The sequence below is a fragment of the Equus caballus genome, chromosome 24, assembly GCF_041296265.1.
Source record: "Equus caballus isolate H_3958 breed thoroughbred chromosome 24, TB-T2T, whole genome shotgun sequence".
NCBI classification, from domain to species: domain Eukaryota; kingdom Metazoa; phylum Chordata; class Mammalia; order Perissodactyla; family Equidae; genus Equus; species Equus caballus.
The window spans coordinates 45,818,196-45,835,526 of record NC_091707.1 but is presented as its reverse complement, the minus strand read 5'-3'; the positions used below and the strand labels follow the sequence as shown (position 1 = coordinate 45,835,526).

At 48.7% G+C, this 17,331-nt stretch overlaps 1 protein-coding gene across 15 annotated transcripts in view; it reads left to right on the top strand.

Annotated features, from left to right (window-relative positions):
• The window catches only part of FOXN3 (forkhead box N3), a 390,902-nt gene that overhangs the window by 160,364 nt on the left and 213,207 nt on the right, over nucleotides 1-17,331 (top strand). For 12 of the 15 annotated variants that reach the window (XM_023628246.2, XM_070249747.1, XM_070249746.1 and 9 more), the window contains one exon: nucleotides 5,512-6,068. In XM_023628246.2, the coding sequence (XP_023484014.1) occupies nucleotides 5,526-6,068 (543 nt within the window). In that variant the 5' untranslated portion in view covers nucleotides 5,512-5,525. Of the gene's footprint in view, nucleotides 1-1,768; nucleotides 2,018-5,511; nucleotides 6,069-17,331 lie in introns of those variants that run through there. The other 3 variants (XM_005605395.4, XM_070249750.1, XM_070249748.1) reach the window with 1 other exon arrangement.

Genomic DNA, 17,331 nt, shown 5'->3' with positions numbered 1-17,331 from the left:
TTGGTTCCTTGGATGGGAGATTCAGCACCCTCAACTGATGAGGGGTGGGCTGGATGGATGCACTAGAGGAGCTCTTGTCCTGGCTTTGATAGCCGTGTTCACCTTTAGGATCTTTGGTGTGACACTTCCAGATGATCTAGCTTGTCTCTCTTACCTCACACCTTTGGCTTTGGGGCTTTGGTGACTTTGGGTAGGTCATACCAAGTGCTCAGTAATTAAAGGGGTGGGGCTGGATGACCTGAAGCTGGCCCTGGGCCTCCACCTCTGAATCATCCCCTGGGTGGGATCTGCCATAGCGCTGGTGAGTAGCAGGCCTGTGGTGAGCGTCCTTGCTGAAGACTCGCCACCCGCCATCTTAAAGCTTTGTTAAGGGGACATGACTCTCAGATTGATGGCGTTTCCTTATTTTTTAAAGTAAAAAATATATACATATGTATGAGAAGCCCTGTAGGATTTTTCTTCCCCTTTGGCTGGGTTACAAGGTACAATAAGCCAGAGAGATTTCTAAGCGAGATGGCTCTGCGCCTTCTCACTGGCTTTCCTGCAGTTTTCGGATGGCGCAAAATGGCCTGTCCGCTGCTCGGGGGTTAGGGAGTGGATGGGAGGAGTGAGCCCGGCTGCTCGTCTGTAGAGGAGCTTACTGATTTGGCTACCTGGGAGTGGTGTGCAATCATATTTTTATTTATGTCACCACCAGGGTGTCCTGTTGGTCTCTCTCCTTGCATCCTCTCCAAAGGCAAGGTGCTTGGTGTGGCTTTAGCAGTGGGTGGCCGATCTTTGGAGGTGCCTAAAGATTTGGAGCGGTGGCTGCGCCGTTCGCTGGGCGGCCTTCCGACTTGTCCGTGCGGTTCTTGAGAGCTCAAAATGTGAAGGCGATGAAAGTTGTGTTCAGTCGAGGTTTAGAAGTTTGCCAGGGTGTTGAGCACAACCCACTGGAGAGGCCCCACCGGCGTGGCCTTTAGGACGGGCCTCCCGCTCTGTGATCTGTAACGGCCACCCTCCCTCGGCAGACACGCGCCTGCAGACGACAGGAGGAGCAGTCACCTGGGCGGGAGGCTGCAGTGCCTTTGTGCCTTTCCTCCCTGGGCACGAGGTGGGCGCTGGAGCAGGGCTGGGGACGGCCCTGGGAGTCCCGCCAGGACGCCGTAGTTGGGGAGAAGTGGAATCTCTTCTCCCCCTCGCAAGCCTCGCCCGCATCGTAATTCTTTTTATTTTTACTTTCGAGCCATGTAAGGCATGCGGATGGGGTAGGAGCGTTCCGGGCGACACGTTGCCAGCGGCGCAGCGCCGGCCCGCCCGCGTGGCCGGACCCGGGGAAGGGACAGGCCGCGCGCCGCCTGCCCCACCAGCCCCGCCGCCCACGAGCGCGGCCGCCCCGGCTCCCGCGCCGGCCACCCCCGCCCCGCGGTGCCGCAGGAGGCGAGTCCGGCCTGGGCCCCGGCTGCGCCCCGGGAGCGTCCGGGCGCGGGGCGCAGGGCCGATCGGAGCGTGGGGGCTGCGGGGAGGGACCGCCCCAGCGGGTCTGCGCCCCGCGCCCCAGGCCGCCGGCGGCCCGGCCCACGTTTTCCCTCTCTCCGGCTCCCTCCGCCCCCTCCGCTCCGTCCCTCCCCTGCGCTCCCCTCCCTCCCCGCGCTTCCCCTCCTCCTGGCTGGTCATGTGTCGCCTTTTTTTGTTTGCAGTGGAAACAATTTCTCGCCGCTCGGCGCGCCCCGGCCCGACGCGCCGCGGCGGAGGCGAGCGGGAGGCGGGACGGGGCGGGGAGAGCGGCGGGGCCGGCGGGAGGACGCGCGGCGCGCCCGGCGGACGCCGCAGGTCCCATGCCGCGCCGCGACCCCCGCGCCCCTGCCGCCCGCGCCCGCGGCCGCCCCCCGCCGCCCGCCGCCCCGGGCTCGCCGCGCCGCGCCCGCGCGCCCTTAGCCGGGCCACCAAGCGATGCCCGCTGGGCGCCCACGAAAGTTTGTCGGCTCCCGCTGAAGGGCAGCGGCGTCCCCGCGCCCCCGAGCCCCGCTCCGGCCAGGTGAGTTTGTTCCCCGCTCCCGCCGGCCCCCGAGTGGGACTGGGGTAACTCGGGGCGGGGGCACTCGTCCGAGGCCGTCCTGGAGGCGACCTCGCCGCTCCCGGCAGACGAGGGACTCCGCCGTTCCCGGGGGGAGGGTGCGGGATGGGGGGCCTGGCCGGGCGGGGAGACGGGAGCCCCGAGCGGGGAAGTTGCCGGGTCCGAAGAGTTTCCTGCCCCGACGTGCGGGCTGTTTCCTGGTGCTTCGATTTCCGAAAAGACGCCCCAAAGGAACAGAGTTGGTATTGTCCGCGGAGGACGGGATCCCCGCCGTTCCGGGCCGGGAGAGGTGGTGCCAATCAAGGGGAGACCCCAAGATGAGAAACAGGCTCCTAACAAAGATCCCCCCTCCCCCAAACTGTGCAGGCTTGGCACCGGCAGTGAGTGTCTCCTGAGACCCCCCGAGGCCCGACCCCTCCTCACACCGGCCCTCTCTGAAAGCCTCCTTGGGCCCTGGAGAAGTTGGGGGACGGCGGGCTTTTATTGATGTGTTTTTAAGGCTCGCCGCGGTGCGGCCAATAAAAGGTTTATGACATCTGACCGGCAGTGAAGGTATGCGAGCTCCCAATTGCCCTGTATACGGAGAGAAGAGCAGTTTCTCGGTTGCCTGGCAACGCCGCTGATTGACGCGGGACGCAGCCAATCGCCGCTCCTGCAGGTCCCCTTGAAATGTTTTTGACAAGTACAGTACACGGGAGTGGAGCGCGTGCGTGCGCGCGCGCGCGCGCGGAGGGGGGTTACCCGACCCCCCCAAACTCGCGACTGCCCTGCTCGGTTTGGGGAGGATTTCTCAACTTTTTGAAGTTCACATTGAACATCTGTTCAGAGTTGGACCAGTAATGTCTTTGTCAGTTGTTTGGAGACCTTCTGATAGCGGGCAAGAAACTAGCTTTCCTGCCGCATTTTGTCTGTAAAAAGCAAAAAAGATAACAAAACACAGCAAGTCATAAGAAAACAACAAGAGGGTGTGCGTGCGCGGAACGTAACCAATAGCAAACCGAAAAGTTGTAAGGAGGTCACTAGTGAATAACTATTTGCGTGTCTGGTGGAGCAGCCTTATTGGCAGCATATTAAAAATGTTTGCTTAACTGCAGACTCACATGATCCGGATTCTTTTTTTCCCCCCTCTAAAATAGGAGGAAAAAGATTTGGCGAATTATGTAGTTAGAGTATAATAATGGAAAACTCCTCAGCTGTGGTTTCTGGGAACTGTTTTTTTAAAATGGAACTGTGGTGATCAGCGCCTCTTGATACTGTTGCTATAGAACGCGGGATTTCTGGGGATGCAGTTAACAGTGGGAGGGGCTGGGGGCACCCAAACGCAAAACAGGCAAATGCTCCAAGACTACTGAACCCCCCGTCACCCTCTTTTCTTGACAGTGCCATTTTTCTAATAAAACCGTATTGCTGGCAATGTTTGTTTAAAACAAAAGACAACATGGAGAATAGCGTGTTAGTTCCTTTGGGAAGCTACTGACAAATAAGCAAATTAAAAAGAAAGAGAGCAGCATGTTGTCATAGCAACAATGCAATTAAATTACTTTACCGTCAGCCATGATATAATTTTCTTGTTTGGAAGCTCAGGAGACATAAAACTTTCATCTGGAGCTGAAGTTGACTTAAGTGGCTGGGTACTTGTTCTCTTGTACTCTACTGTGTGGATATTTCTGGTTACCAGAAAATTTGTTTTTTTAATGAGATTTGAGGAAACGTTGAGAGAGACAGGCCTAGCTTTGATTTGTTCATAAAGAAGGAAAAAGCAGCATCAGGCTGGTCTCTGTTAGACCCCCAAACCTAAAGGTACTAGCTTATTCTTTAAAATGTGTATGGACTACGTAGGTTAGCTTCCTTTGACAGAAAGGAATATTCCCTGTGGAGGAAGCGGAGGGATCTGAATGCCTTGCTTGCGTCCGACTTTGATGCCGGTGGAAGTTTTCTCTCCTTAGAGTTGGGCTTCTCAGGGCAGCTCCAGAGAGCTCCCCTCAGCTCTCTGTCATCAGGTTCTGTTTGTCTACCTTTTGGAAGAGGGAGGGTGCTGCAGTTCGCGGGGACATCCTTGACTGGCTGTTTAGGGCCCCACGTTATGCTTTCTAGAATCTCATTCTAGAGCTTCCGCAGTTGAAGTGGCATTTATTTTAGGTATACTGTCCATGGTCATTTTGAGTGATCATGCCTTTGCTTTTGATGTGTTCATTTTTTTTTTTCCTAGGTGGATTTGGGGCCGGGGGGGTGGGCGGGGGGAGGGTGGTGGGCATAAAACTGACACGCTTCCTAAACCAAGTGCATTGTTTGAGCCCTGCATTGTAGATGGAGTGTGGGAGAGCTCTTCCTTATCTCTCCTGTTCTTTCTATCTTACGTTCAGTACTAGGGGGTTGAGCATGCTTTGTATCTGTGGGGGTGTTTCTGTTTGTGGACTTGCCACCTCCTCATTTTCTTTTCTCAGATATTTTACTCCCTGTTCTAGGTCATTGATAAAAATGGTGGTGGCAGCAGGGGAGAGGGCAGAATAGAATTCTGTAGCGATTTTTGTTGAATTTGCCTTCTTGTCTTGAAACTGTCAGTTGCTCTCCTAACTTTTTGCACCAATTCTGATTTCAGTTAATGGTTTATCTTCACATTCCTATTAATTTATGTGGTGCCTAAAGTTACTCAGTTTTTCGTTCAGAGTGGAGCGTCCCAGTAAAATTGTGTATTTCTTCCTCTAGTTCGAATCCACAGGATTCCATGGCATCCCTCTGTAGACTGGCCAAATGTAATTAAAGTTGCAGAGGTTTTCATCATGGAGGGGAAAAAGTCCAATAAAACACTACCAAATTGATGCTCACTATGGCCACACTTTTAATTCTGAGGCCGTTGTGATGGTCTTTGTATGGAAACAGCTGGACTTAATCTGAAACAACTGGCCTTAAACTTGCAGATATTTTCTTTTCTTGGGAAGGATAAACCCTGAGATCTATAACCCAAAGTGACAGGGGTTGTGCGTTGAGTTTATTTTGTAGTGTTGGTCATGAGGCTAGAAAGAATTTTACCTGTGTGTATATTCATGTATTATAGATAAACTGAGGCAGCAAGAAATAACTGATTTTCCCAGGGTCACAGCGAGAGTCTTCATAGATTTAGGGAGAAGCCTTTATGGAATTGCCCATTCTTTTTATGATGCATTTGCATATTAAAGGTGCAGTCAATATTTCCAGTTCTCGTATTTAAGGGGTCACAGGTCACCACATGCCTTGCACGGTGCACCGATTTTGCTTATTAGCGCATCTCTATGTGGTGGAATTGTAGGTTTGTGTTACTCAGTGTAGGAGCCATGAGATGGTGTTCCTGTGTGGCAGGGGGTCTATAGAAGTGGGACAGGAGTCGGGGGGGGGGGGTGAAAGAATTAGGAGGGCCCAGCCCTCTTTCTGTTTTGGATTTCACCAACTTGTCTTTTCTCTGTGATGTGTTTAACCAGGAGCCTTCACGTAAATGGGTCCAGTCATGCCTCCCAGTAAGAAGCCAGAAAGCTCAGGAATTAGTGTCTCCAGTGGGCTGAGTCAGTGCTACCGGGGCAGCGGTTTCTCCAAGGCCCTTCAGGAAGACGATGACCTCGACTTTTCTCTGCCTGACATCAGATTAGAAGAGGGGGCCATGGAAGATGAAGAGCTGACCAACCTGAACTGGCTGCACGAGAGCAAGAACTTGCTGAAGAGCTTTGGGGAGTCTGTCCTTAGGAGCGTCAGCCCCGTCCAGGACCTGGACGATGACACCCCCCCGTCCCCCGCCCACTCTGACATGCCCTACGATGCCAGGCAGAACCCCAACTGCAAACCCCCCTATTCCTTTAGCTGCCTCATATTTATGGCCATCGAAGACTCCCCAGCCAAGCGCCTGCCAGTCAAGGATATCTACAACTGGATCTTGGAACATTTTCCGTATTTTGCAAACGCACCTACTGGGTGGAAAAACTCAGTGAGACATAATTTGTCCTTGAATAAGTGTTTTAAGAAGGTGGACAAAGAGAGGAGTCAGGTAAGCCTCTGTGTCTGGAACTCAAGTTTTTCTGGTTTCAATTTTTATTTTTTCTCCATTAAAAAAAAAATGTTAAGGAATGTAAGTCCACCACACTGAAGTAGCACTTATAAATGGATCATTTGATTTTATTTTATTTCGTTCGTTTAGATTATTGGAAAGAGCTTCCCTTCTCTAAGTGTCTTAGTTAAATACCGTTTTTGGTGTTTGGGTAGATTTCAGGGTTGGCCATTGTGGTGTCTGAACATAATCACAGAACTCGTTTGCACACTTGATCGGTTTAGTGTCATCCCTCAGTGTGGGTGGGTCACTTGGGGTCTGGAGTACAAACAAAGGTCTGTATTTTAAGGGCAGCCATTCACCGTGAGGTGTGTGTGCGTATACTTGAGGAAGATTGCCGCCAAGGGCTAGAGAAAAATGGCGTTTGTTTTCTTTCTGAATATTAAGTTGCAGAAAGGCAGCCTCTCCAGAATTCTAGGATAAATGTCCAGGAGTGGACACTGGGGGGTGACCCAGCAGCGGAGATGTAAATTGCCCAGGTGACTCTTGAAATCAGGTGTAGACAGAAGTGTTTGGCCACTTTGACACTCCCTGACTATGAAAACATTAGAGTAAGGTTCCCTTTAGAGACTGACTTCAAAAACATTGAATTTTCACTGTAAAGCCTTCGGCTTGAGCTTCATGGTCTGCTAAAAGAAGAGTTTTAATAATTTGCTTTACCTTTCCTATAAGGAATAGAATAGGTCCAATAGCAATAAGATCAGACTGAGCTCGAAAACAGAATCGTGACCTAACTTGGACTTCTGAAAAGTAACGTAGCCACAATTCAAACTCTTTGCCGGAAAACATTCTCTCCACAAAGTTTTTGTGTGCCCGTCTTTCCCAGCTTTGTTTTTCGTATTCATAAGGCTGCGGTGTGCAGCTGGCGGTCTGCTTTCACCCTTTTGAAGTTCAGGTTTGGGCTCAGGAACACTGTTGTGTCACCAGCTGTGCAGGGTTGGGGCCTTTAATTTTGTTCTCTCCAGAAACATGTTTCTGTTTCCGGTAGAGTCTCCAGCCTGAGAAAATTCTGCTTGTTTTTGGCATGGAAGAATGTGGATAGGAAGCGGCAAAACCTTATTTCTTTTCTTTTCTTTTCTTTTGGTGAGGAAGATTGGCCCTGAGTTAACATCTGTTGCCAGTATTCCTCTTTTTGCTTGAGAAAGAGTGACCTTGAGCTAACATCTGTGCCAATCTTCCTGTATTTCGTATGTGGGATGCTGCCACAGCATGGCCTGTTGAGTGGTGTGTAGGTCTGCTCCTGGGATCTGAACCCATGAACCCTGGGCTTCCGAAGCAGAACACGTGAACTTAACCACTGTGCCACTGGGCTGGCCCCTGTTATTCCTTGCTGCAACTGTACACGTTTGTCTGCAACTACTGTTCGCCCGGAGTTAGTGTTCAGGATGGGGAGTGGGCATGCAGGGTTTAAGGAGTGTTGCCTGGGAAGAGGAAAGATGTGGGCACTTCGGAGCTTTGCCTGTGATCACTGGGCGGTGAGGCCTGGATCCATGTGTAAATGCAAATATTTGTGAGTGTGTTCTGGGCCCCTCCTTCCCCGGGTGCTCATTTTTACATAACTGTAACAATCAAAGGGCACTGCTGTTGTCCCCAGGTGTCTGCTAGTCTTCCTCCTCGCTGCCACCTCTCAGAATGGGCCTTTGGAGACCAGCCTCCAGGCTTGGCTCTGTTGAGTGTTTTAAGATCATTTCTTGAACTCAGAGAATATTCGCTGCTCTCTTGTAGAGAACCAAGTCTGTGGTATTAAAAGCTTCCGTATAGGTGGCTCCTTGAGAAAGAGAAAGTCTTGGAAAGCAGTTCCAGGGTTAGCATTTAGAGAAGAAAGTGCTGTTCAGGTCCCCCCAAAGCCGCTTGTCACTGATAAAGCAACAAACAGGGCTTTTAGTTTGGTGTGAAACGATTCTGCAGGTTTCTGCATGCCCTCATCTCCCTGTCTGCCATAACACCGGTGCGCATAAAAGCCATTTAGCAAATGCACACTCTGCGATGTTAAAGAAGAGCCGCTCCAAAGTGTGCAGAGAGACTTGGGAGGGTTATTCATCAACCTTGGGAGTGACGAGCTGGTGTTGGATGGTGTGCATCAAGGCACAGAGGGAAAAGCGCCATCTACCCCTTGCCCACCCCCATCCCCCGACTCTGGGCGTCATGTTTTCCTGGGGTGATGGGTGTCATTCTGCAGATACCGCCTGTTGAAAGAAAATGGTTTTAAGGACTGGAGATTTTTAATCTTATGAAACGTTGAGTTCTGGCTTCCTAGCCATGCTGACCTGTACTGACGTGTTTTTGGTCAAATACCTGTCAGTTTTGTGGTTGGGAGTTTGTTTCCGGTGTTTGTGATGCTGTGAGAACAAAGCGAGGAGTGTGAACTTACCCCTTTTCCCCTCTTTCCTTGGGTTACCCTCCGGCCAGCTGGTGGCTGCGCTGAGAGGCATAGACTCCCAGGTACTCCCAGGTACTTCCAAGTACTTCCAGGGCACTGGCCCTGATCCATTGATTTGAAGCTTTCTACACTGACTAGCTGAGTAAAGGGGAAGGCATTCCCCCTGACGCTTCGCCCGGTGAATGCCCCTTCGGCTCGACAGGTAAACGTGTTTTTTCCCAGGGGATTTCGTTTGGCTGTGGCTCCCCCACTGAGGTTCAGCTGCAACACGACGAAATGCACTCAGATGTTGGTGAGAAATGTGTCAGGTGAAGGGGAGAGTGGAAACCTTGCAGGCTATATTCACAGAGTTAGCCACCCGCCCCCACCCCCCGCCCTTTTTGTTCTTTTAAAAGTGTAGGACACAGTTTTAAGCTTGACATAACTGTGAGAATGCAGAAGCCTGTGTAATCCTTGTCCCTGAGGGGCTGGAACACAAAACCTGCTGGACAACTGCTTGCCTGTGATGTTGGAGAAGGAACATGCTAGACTGCTTCAGAATCACCTATGGCACTTATAAACAATTACCATTCCTCGGCCCCTCCCTGGAGATTCTGATTCAGTAGGTTTGAGGTGGGTTGGGGAAAATTGATAAGCTTCATAGTTGGTTCTGACTGGCAGCCAGATTTGAGAATCTCTGAACTAGATGCCCTTTGGGTTCTTTCCAATGCCGAGATTTCATCAAGAACATATTCTCATGAATGAGTAAGTCGGGAGAATAGACAATTTTGCTTACGTTTTAGCTCTCTCTTTTTTTCTGTTTTATCTCTCACAGGACTTTAAAAGATAAAGGTTTTCAAAAAAATTTTTTAATCATGGAAAATTTCGAACATACACAGCTGAGAGAATAGTATGATGTTGCTTTATACCCGTCACCGCCGTTGCTCACGACCAGATTCAGTAGTTGACAAGGGATTGCCTTGCGTATTTCATTCATTCTTTTTTGTTTTGCTGTTGCTTAAGTATTTTGAAGCAAATCGTAGACCTCATGTCAGTTTATGCCAACATATTTCGGTGTGCTTGAGAATAAGTCACAATTTCTTACATAACCACTCTGCCGGGGTCACCCCTAACAAAATGAGCGATTCTTTGGCATCACCTAATATGAGGTCCATATTTAGATACCCCCGATGGTTTACAAAATGTTTGAATTATCCAACCATGGTAGGATATATGCTGCATTTCGCTGTTAGATTTCTTGAGTCTGCTTTCATCCCCAGCAGAGCTACCCCTCCCCGCTTTTTCGTGCTCTTCCTTGATAAAGAGACCCATCCATTGGGCTGTGGAATGCCCACATTCTCTCTGCTTCACTGGGATTTCATTTAGCTTGTTCCTCTGTCCCCTTGTATTTTCTCTGTGGTGGAGGTAAGCACTAAAGGCTCGATCACCTTCTGGCTTTTTTCCCCGCAAGAATACTTTCTTGGCAGCCTTGTCTCTTCTCAGATCAGGAAGCCCGGTTGACCCATTCCTGGGGATGGATCCTGAGACTGAGCTGTGGGTTCACGTGGGGTCGGCTGCTCCCTCCTCTGCAAAGTTCCCCATGAGCCTTTCATCTTGCAGTTTCATCTTTTGAGGACCTTTGCCCGAATCGATCAAGATAGAGTTTCAAAGTCTGGGATTAAGTTTTACACCTCCTAAATACAGGTCTTAGTTAGGACTATAAGATGAGCACCAGCTAAGTTCCCTGAGTACTTGTGAATGAGAAGTGAAGTGCAGTTCTTTTTTATAGACTGTATTACAATGGTTCAGGTATGTGTGTTTCTATTTCTGTGGTTTTTCTTTACTTCCCCTCTTGCCACTTTAGCAAAAAACTTTGCTGTCATATAAAGGAAACACTGTACAAAAGTTTGTTTATTATATCCGGGGCTGAGAGCTTTCAATATAATTTTAGCTTATAAATATAGGCAGCTCGTCATGGTTGAAAGAGGACTGGCTTGGAAGACAGGACACCTGCTTCCAGCTGGGCTACTTGGGTCTCCTGGGCTTCACTTTTCTCATCCAGAAGCAGGAGTTTGTAGTTGCTCAGAGCTTCTTAACTTGGCGTCTTGGAGTGTCACGGGCTCTGCACACAGGCTGAAGTTATTGACCATGTCACGTGACTATGCATATTGCATTTCCTAGAGGATCCCAGGGTTTTGTTTGTTTAGTTTTTAGAATCTTTTTTATTCTTTTTGTTGGATATCCCTTTAATGACCTTTTTCAGTAGATTTTAGTTTTTAGATTCTTACTGGGACCTCTGACCCAGGAATGCTAAAGATCCACTGGTATTTTCTAACAACAGTAGTGGGCATAATAGGGACTGCCTTCTTTGTGCTTTCCCTATGGAATATTCCATTTCTTCCTCTTTACAACCCTATGAGGTGGATCCTGTTATTTTCCTTCTTAAAATAGATAGGAGTTAAGTTCAGGGTTGTTAAGTAACTTGCTGGAGGTTACACAGCTAGTAAGTGGTGGAACAGGAATTCACCCGGATTCCCTCCAATTCTGAAGGACGTGCTCTTAACGCTGGTGCTTGATTACACCTTCTCAGTATAGAGGCTATTGTAGGTGATCTCTGTGTGCTTCATCAAAATATTTTATGAACGTGAGTTATTGGGGACTAAAATAACCTAAATAAACCTAGAATTTACTGTAGAGGTGCAGGATAGAGAAAGGTGTATAGAGAATATTTTTGTGCTGTTGAGATGGGGCCAAATTCTGTCTTTGTCAGCAAAGGGGAAGCAGTGGTATTTGCATGAAGCATATTGCTGCCCTCAGCTTCCTGTTTCCAGGCTCTGTCCCAGGCCCTCTGCCTCCCAGGCCCCTCCACTGAGATCTGGTCCAAGTTCAGAGCTCCTCCTCCTTGCATAGGCACTGCTTATACAAGTTCTCCCTCCGGTTCCCAGCCCCCTTGATGTTCGCTCTTCTGTCCTGGTGGATGAGATTCTCTTTCAAAGGCAGTTTTGAAAATGGGGCAGCCCCTCTTCTGTGGCAGCACCCCCACATGCGCACTTGCCTCTCATTCTCTCCTCTTGGTGGTAAAAACACACAATCAAGAGCATTTCCCTTTCCCAGTTGACATTAGTCGACAGATGTATTTAATTGACGGTCATTTGGGGAAGAAGAGAGGACTTATTTATTTATTTATTTTGGGAGGATAACTAAAGCTCTTTGAAAGACTATTGCAGTCGGGTCCTGATGGGTAAATTCCTAAAATTCAGGATAGTGTTGGGTGGTGGGACTTGCAAAAATGTGGTGAGGTGTACAAGATTCTTCCGTGGTCTCTGGGACAAGTGCCGACGCTGTTCATCCCAGAGCGGGGGCTGCCACCACTGCAGCAGGAGCCCAGCTCTTACTGTTGCCCGCCGCCTAGCAGGCTGCTTTCTATTGTCAGTGCTGTAGACTGTGTGGCCTCAGAAGGGTGAGACTTTGCCAGGGTTCTGAGGGGCCTGGACTAAACATACCCCACGTCACAGGCCCCGGAATAGGAAGTGATTCTTACCAGCGTCTTCTGTGATCCCCGCAAATCTATGTACCGCTCTTGGCCATGCTGCCCCACTGATCCTGCCCATTTCCTCCTTCCAGACGCTGCTCCGTCCTGATTCTTCCAGGCGTTGGATGCCTTGGCTTTGGGACATTTCTATTGCTTGCTTTTGCCAGCTGTTTATTGTTTGCTCATTCATTCATTCAACAAACTTTTCAAAGTACCTGCTGTGGTCAGTACCTACTATACTTACGATCCTATGTCCTAAAAGGATACAGAATTGGATGTGTTGTGGCCACAGCCTAGAAGGCATTTGCGATCAAGTAAGCCCTATCCATAGACTTTCCTTGCAGCCAGTGGAACTTAGCAGCAGAAGCCCTTCTTTCAGGCTCTCTGCCCCTTTTTTTTTTTTGAGGAAGATCAGCCCCGAGCTAACATCTGCTGCCAATCCTCCTCTTTTTGCTGAGGAAGACTGGCCCTGAGCTAACATCCATGCCCATCTTCCTCTGTTTTTTATATTCGGGACGCCTGCCACAGCATGGCTTGCCAAGTTGTGCATAGGTCTGCACCCAGTATCCAAACTGGTGAACCCCGGGCCGCCGAAGCGGAGTGTGCGACCTTAACCGCTGCACCACCGGGCCGGCCCCTCTCCCTCCCTTTTGTTTATCTGTTTCCTCTTTCTCACATCATTTCTTTTCTGGCTCTGCTGTTTCAAGGATGCACTGCTTTTCCAGTCCCTGCAGTGACTCTCCTACTGACCTTGCTGAGGCTCTGCAAGTCTTCTGGAAAGCTTGGTTCTTCTGGACCTGAGGGGCGCCTCGGCGTATCTGTCCAGCATCACCCCCCATTAACTGTTCAGGAATGTGGCGTTCTCTTTGAGAGGGCTTCGTGGTACCTGGGTAGGTCCACGAGATGCTTCTTTGTTGATATGCTGCCCGAGTATCCAACCAGCAAGAAATTGTTCTCAGAACCTCGCCTGTTGAGCTGCAGAGGCTTTGGGATTTCCCTTTGAAATCGCTTTAGCGGCAGGGTAATTCTCTGCAGTAAATAATACAGGAAGTTGGCCCACTGACCTCCTACTTGAAAGTCATGGGTTTTGCTTCTTTCACAACGAGTGGTGGGTTGTTGGATTAAGGCATACTCTCTCATGGAGCCTTTGGTCATCTTAACGCTCTCAAGCTTTGGCAAGATGATGGAACGTTTTAGCCTTTGTAGAAAATCCCACTGCCTTCTGAATGGATGTTTTTTGCACTTGAAAAAGAAGATGAAAATATATATTTTTAAAGGCTAATATAATGTTTGTTTTGATGACAGTTTGTTTATTAGACAGGTCTTTTTACAGATTTGGGTTTCATGGCCCCCTTTAAGTGTTTTATTTCTGTTCCCCGCCTTGTTGCTTTTCACTTACTTGCCGCTTCTCTAAATAACTACATCTAACTGGCCCTGTAAGAATTCATCCTTTGGCCACATTTGCTGGGGTACTGGCCTGAAGTTTTCAGACTGTAGGAATTTCCTCAGGTCGTTCCTGCGGAATGCCTCCCTGTTTGTAGGCCATCAGTATCTCATTACCTACAATTTTGAGGACTTCGAGGGCCCTCTGCCTATTGCTTTATTCAGTAGAATTATTTGGTGATGTCGAAGATTAAAATAAAAAGTGAGATTGGGTTCTTGCCTTTTAGGAGCTGATATTCCACAGAAACAGGAGACATAATAAAAATAAAAAAGAATAAAGTACTACAGGTTTAGGAAGCGTTCCAGATCAATAAGTGATCGGTGTTATTTGAGGAGACTTCCCTTCCCCAAAGAGGGGCATTTGGAGCTGAGAGAAAAGATGGCAACAGGCCAGTTATGAATATTCCTTATGGGGGAGAGCTTGAATAAATTGTTAACAAAGCATTCTTCTGGTGTGGGAATGAGCACGAGACCTCCAAGAATGGATTTCTTAGGATGAGGTTTTACTGGTTACTGTAGAAAATCCAAATAACAGTGAATTAAACAGCTAGAAGTGTATCGCTGGGTCACATAAAGTGAGTCTTGGGGAATTGGACGGAGACCCGCATTCCGTCTGCCTTCCTGCTCTCCTGTTCTTCGTGCGCTGCTGGTTTCCATTCAGAGTCTTCTCATGGTCCAAGATGGCATCAGCCAGGTTGTTCTCATTCTAGGAAGCAGGAAAGAGGCGTGGAAGGAAAGACAAAGGGGGTTCCATTGAGGTATCAATTTTAAGGAGCTTTTCCAGAAACCCCATACTGTGCTTTCATTTTATTGCTTAGAGCCTGGTCGTATGACCCCTCTTGGCTGCAAAGAAGGCTGGGAAAAAAACTCCCAAATAAAATGTTGGTTCTGTTACTAAGCAAGCGTAGGATTTTCTGCCACAGAGGCCTAGATGCTCGGGAGATGTAGGTTGCTGGACCCAAGGGGTATGTTGGAACAGTATCAGAGAAAAGGAAGGAGAGATGAGTGATCGGGGAGGTTATGTAAATAAGTATGAGGAGCTGGTGGGGGAGCTGGGATGCTAGGGGAAAATTTCACATTGCTCCAGTGACTTAAGTAAAGCGGAGATGTTGACCCATTTTTTTTAAACAGTCCAGTTAACTAAAGTTTTGCTTCCGCATATTCTGGTTAAATTGCATTTAATATCTTCAAAAGCAATAGCTTGATAGAGGTGAAGATGTGGTCTGTGCCAAGTATGATAAGAAGAAAAGCAAGGAGGTATATGGCCGAAGATAGAGAGTAGTGCAGAGTCGTTCTTTTAATAATAACTGGATGGTTTGCTGTGTTGAGGTTCCAGGCAGTTCCAAGAACAGAATGAAGTCTTTGATTTGTGTGTGTGCGTATGTGTTGCTATGTGAGTCTCTTTGCTTGTGAACTCAGCAGGAGACCAATAAATACAGGCAGAGGGACTGTGCTGCTGCTCAGAGGGAGGGGCGCTCGCTTACCCTTCCTTCTCTTCCTTTCGTCCCCGCAGGGTGTGTGGGATTCCCCTCTGGGCCCAGTGGGGTCCAGGTCAGCATTGCCTTCCAGTTATTGGAGCTCCGTGAAGTGCCTGATAGAAAGCTGGGCCTGTGCTCCTGTAGGGACAGGTCCAATAAGCGATTTAACTAATGTCGTGAGACAGAAAACAGCCAGCAGAACATTTGGACATACTTTGTTTTTGGAATAAAAGGCCAAGTCACGTGAGCACTGATCCAGTCATTGCCATAGCGGAGGAAAAAATATCCAAAGTCTCCTGGAATTGGAGTAGAGGCAGTGGGGCACAGAGCTGGGGTACAGAGTCAAAGTAAGTACTCCCAGAATACTTTAGGGAATGCTGAGTTCCTTCTAGAAACTTCCAGAGATGCAGTCATGTAAAATGAGAGCTGGCATTCATAGCCATGGCTCTGAGACCCTGCAGAAGCCTTACATTGCAAAGTAAAAATTAGACTCTGCATTTCCAAAAAGAAGTAGCTTCAGTCATTTTAGAAGCATTTTCAGCAGCGGTTCGTTTGTGCCACACGTATTTGTGGAGTGCCAGGCACTGTCCTGGGTGCTGAGGATATGGTGGTGACCTGTGACATCCACAGGGCGGGATGGCGGGGAGGCACATGTTAAATAGTAGATCTATACATGGAGACGTATAGATAACGTATCAGATAGCGATTCATGCAATAAAGAATATAAAACAGGATAATGTACTCAAGATGGGTGGGGAGGGGGGTGGGAGGCTTCCCAGAGGACCTGACTGAGACATACCTTGAATCGCAAGAGGGCTGCAGCCATGCAAAGACCTGGGACAGAAAGAACAACAAGTGCAAAGGCCCTGAGGTAGCAACAGCTTGAAATGTCCAAGGAACAAAAAGAAGGCCTGCAGGAAGTATATGAAAGAGGGGAGAATGAGATGTTTAAAGGGACAGAAGGGGGAAACATCTGTTTGGGAGTGTTCCAGTGGTGCAGGTTAGAGATGGTGGACATGATGCTCCCTTAGATTAGGATTGGGGTTTGGAGGTGAAGGTGTATGGGAAATCTGGGTTGGGAAGTAGGATGGGGATTAGAGCAAAAATTCTGTTTTGACCATTTTAAATTTGAGATGGCTTTTGAACATCTAAGTGGAGCTATCAAGTTGGAAGTTTAATATTTGAGTTTCAAGCTCAGTAGAGAAGTCAGAGTAAAGATAGAAATCTGGGATGCGTTAGTGCCTAGTGGAAGACTAAAGAGAACTTCTGGATTACCTCTCCATCAGAAAGAGGTGACATCACACCTGTCTTTCAATTCTTGTAGGAGATTATATATCCCTTAGTGTTTGACTAGAGAATTGATTTTGGAGTATATTCAGCATGGCAAATAAAAACAGAAGAAGTTTATATTTAGAGGGAGAAACTCAGAATTATTTCAAAAATAACTTACCTGTAGTTATTGTAGTTACTGCCTGTAGTTTTGCAGGCAGAGAACAAACCTTTCCTGTTTGTAATGAGGGCGTAACTTCTAAATGTGCTCAGGGCCAGTGGTATCTCCGATATGATGAAAGAAATGCACTCTAGTAAACATCCCATTTAGCAAAGCCCCCTAACCCATGACTTCGGCGAGTTCCCTGCCATCTGGTCCCTGGCTGGAGAGAGGAATTTTTCTTGTATATGTGTCTCCATAGCAACGAGTTTGCAGTTGATATGGAAAGTAAGCAGTTGCCTTAGCAACGGAGTTGCTGATGTGGTGGCTCCCCTGCTTTCAGGGAACGGATAAGCTGACCAGACTAGTTTAGATGCATCGTGGAGGGGCTGTAATGTCGGGCTGTGCACGCTGGCCCTGCCAGGGTAAAATCAGTCCTGCTTTAACAGAGATCGCGTCCCCTCCCTCACCAGAAGGAACGCTTACAGAGGTAATAAATCAGACAGAAGTAGCTGCTGTCAGTTGAGATAGGTTATAAGAGGGATCTCCTGGTGGAATTTATTTAGTTTCACTTAAAGGAGAATGTCGTATCAGGCCACAGTTGGTTGCAAGGAAAAGAAAGCCACCCAGTTGGCTTAAGTAAAAGAGGGCTTCTTCCAAGGACATAATCACTCCCACGGACCGGTAGGAGGAGGAACAAAGCACATGTCGGGCCCTCGGTGACCGGAACCGCTCCCTCTGTCCCTCTGCCGCCACATGGACCCTCAGCCCTGCCTTTCTCTGGGGATCTCTTCCAGTCGCCTCTTTGCAGCCTGTCTTCCTCTGTGTGGCTCTTGATTTCTGCTTCCTCACACCATTGGCTTGATGTGGTGGAATGTTGGCCTCAATGCCTGTGATGTGATGGCCCCAGTGCCCAGCGACGTTGGCCCCATCATCTCTGTGCGCGTCTTTGTCCTAGTTCC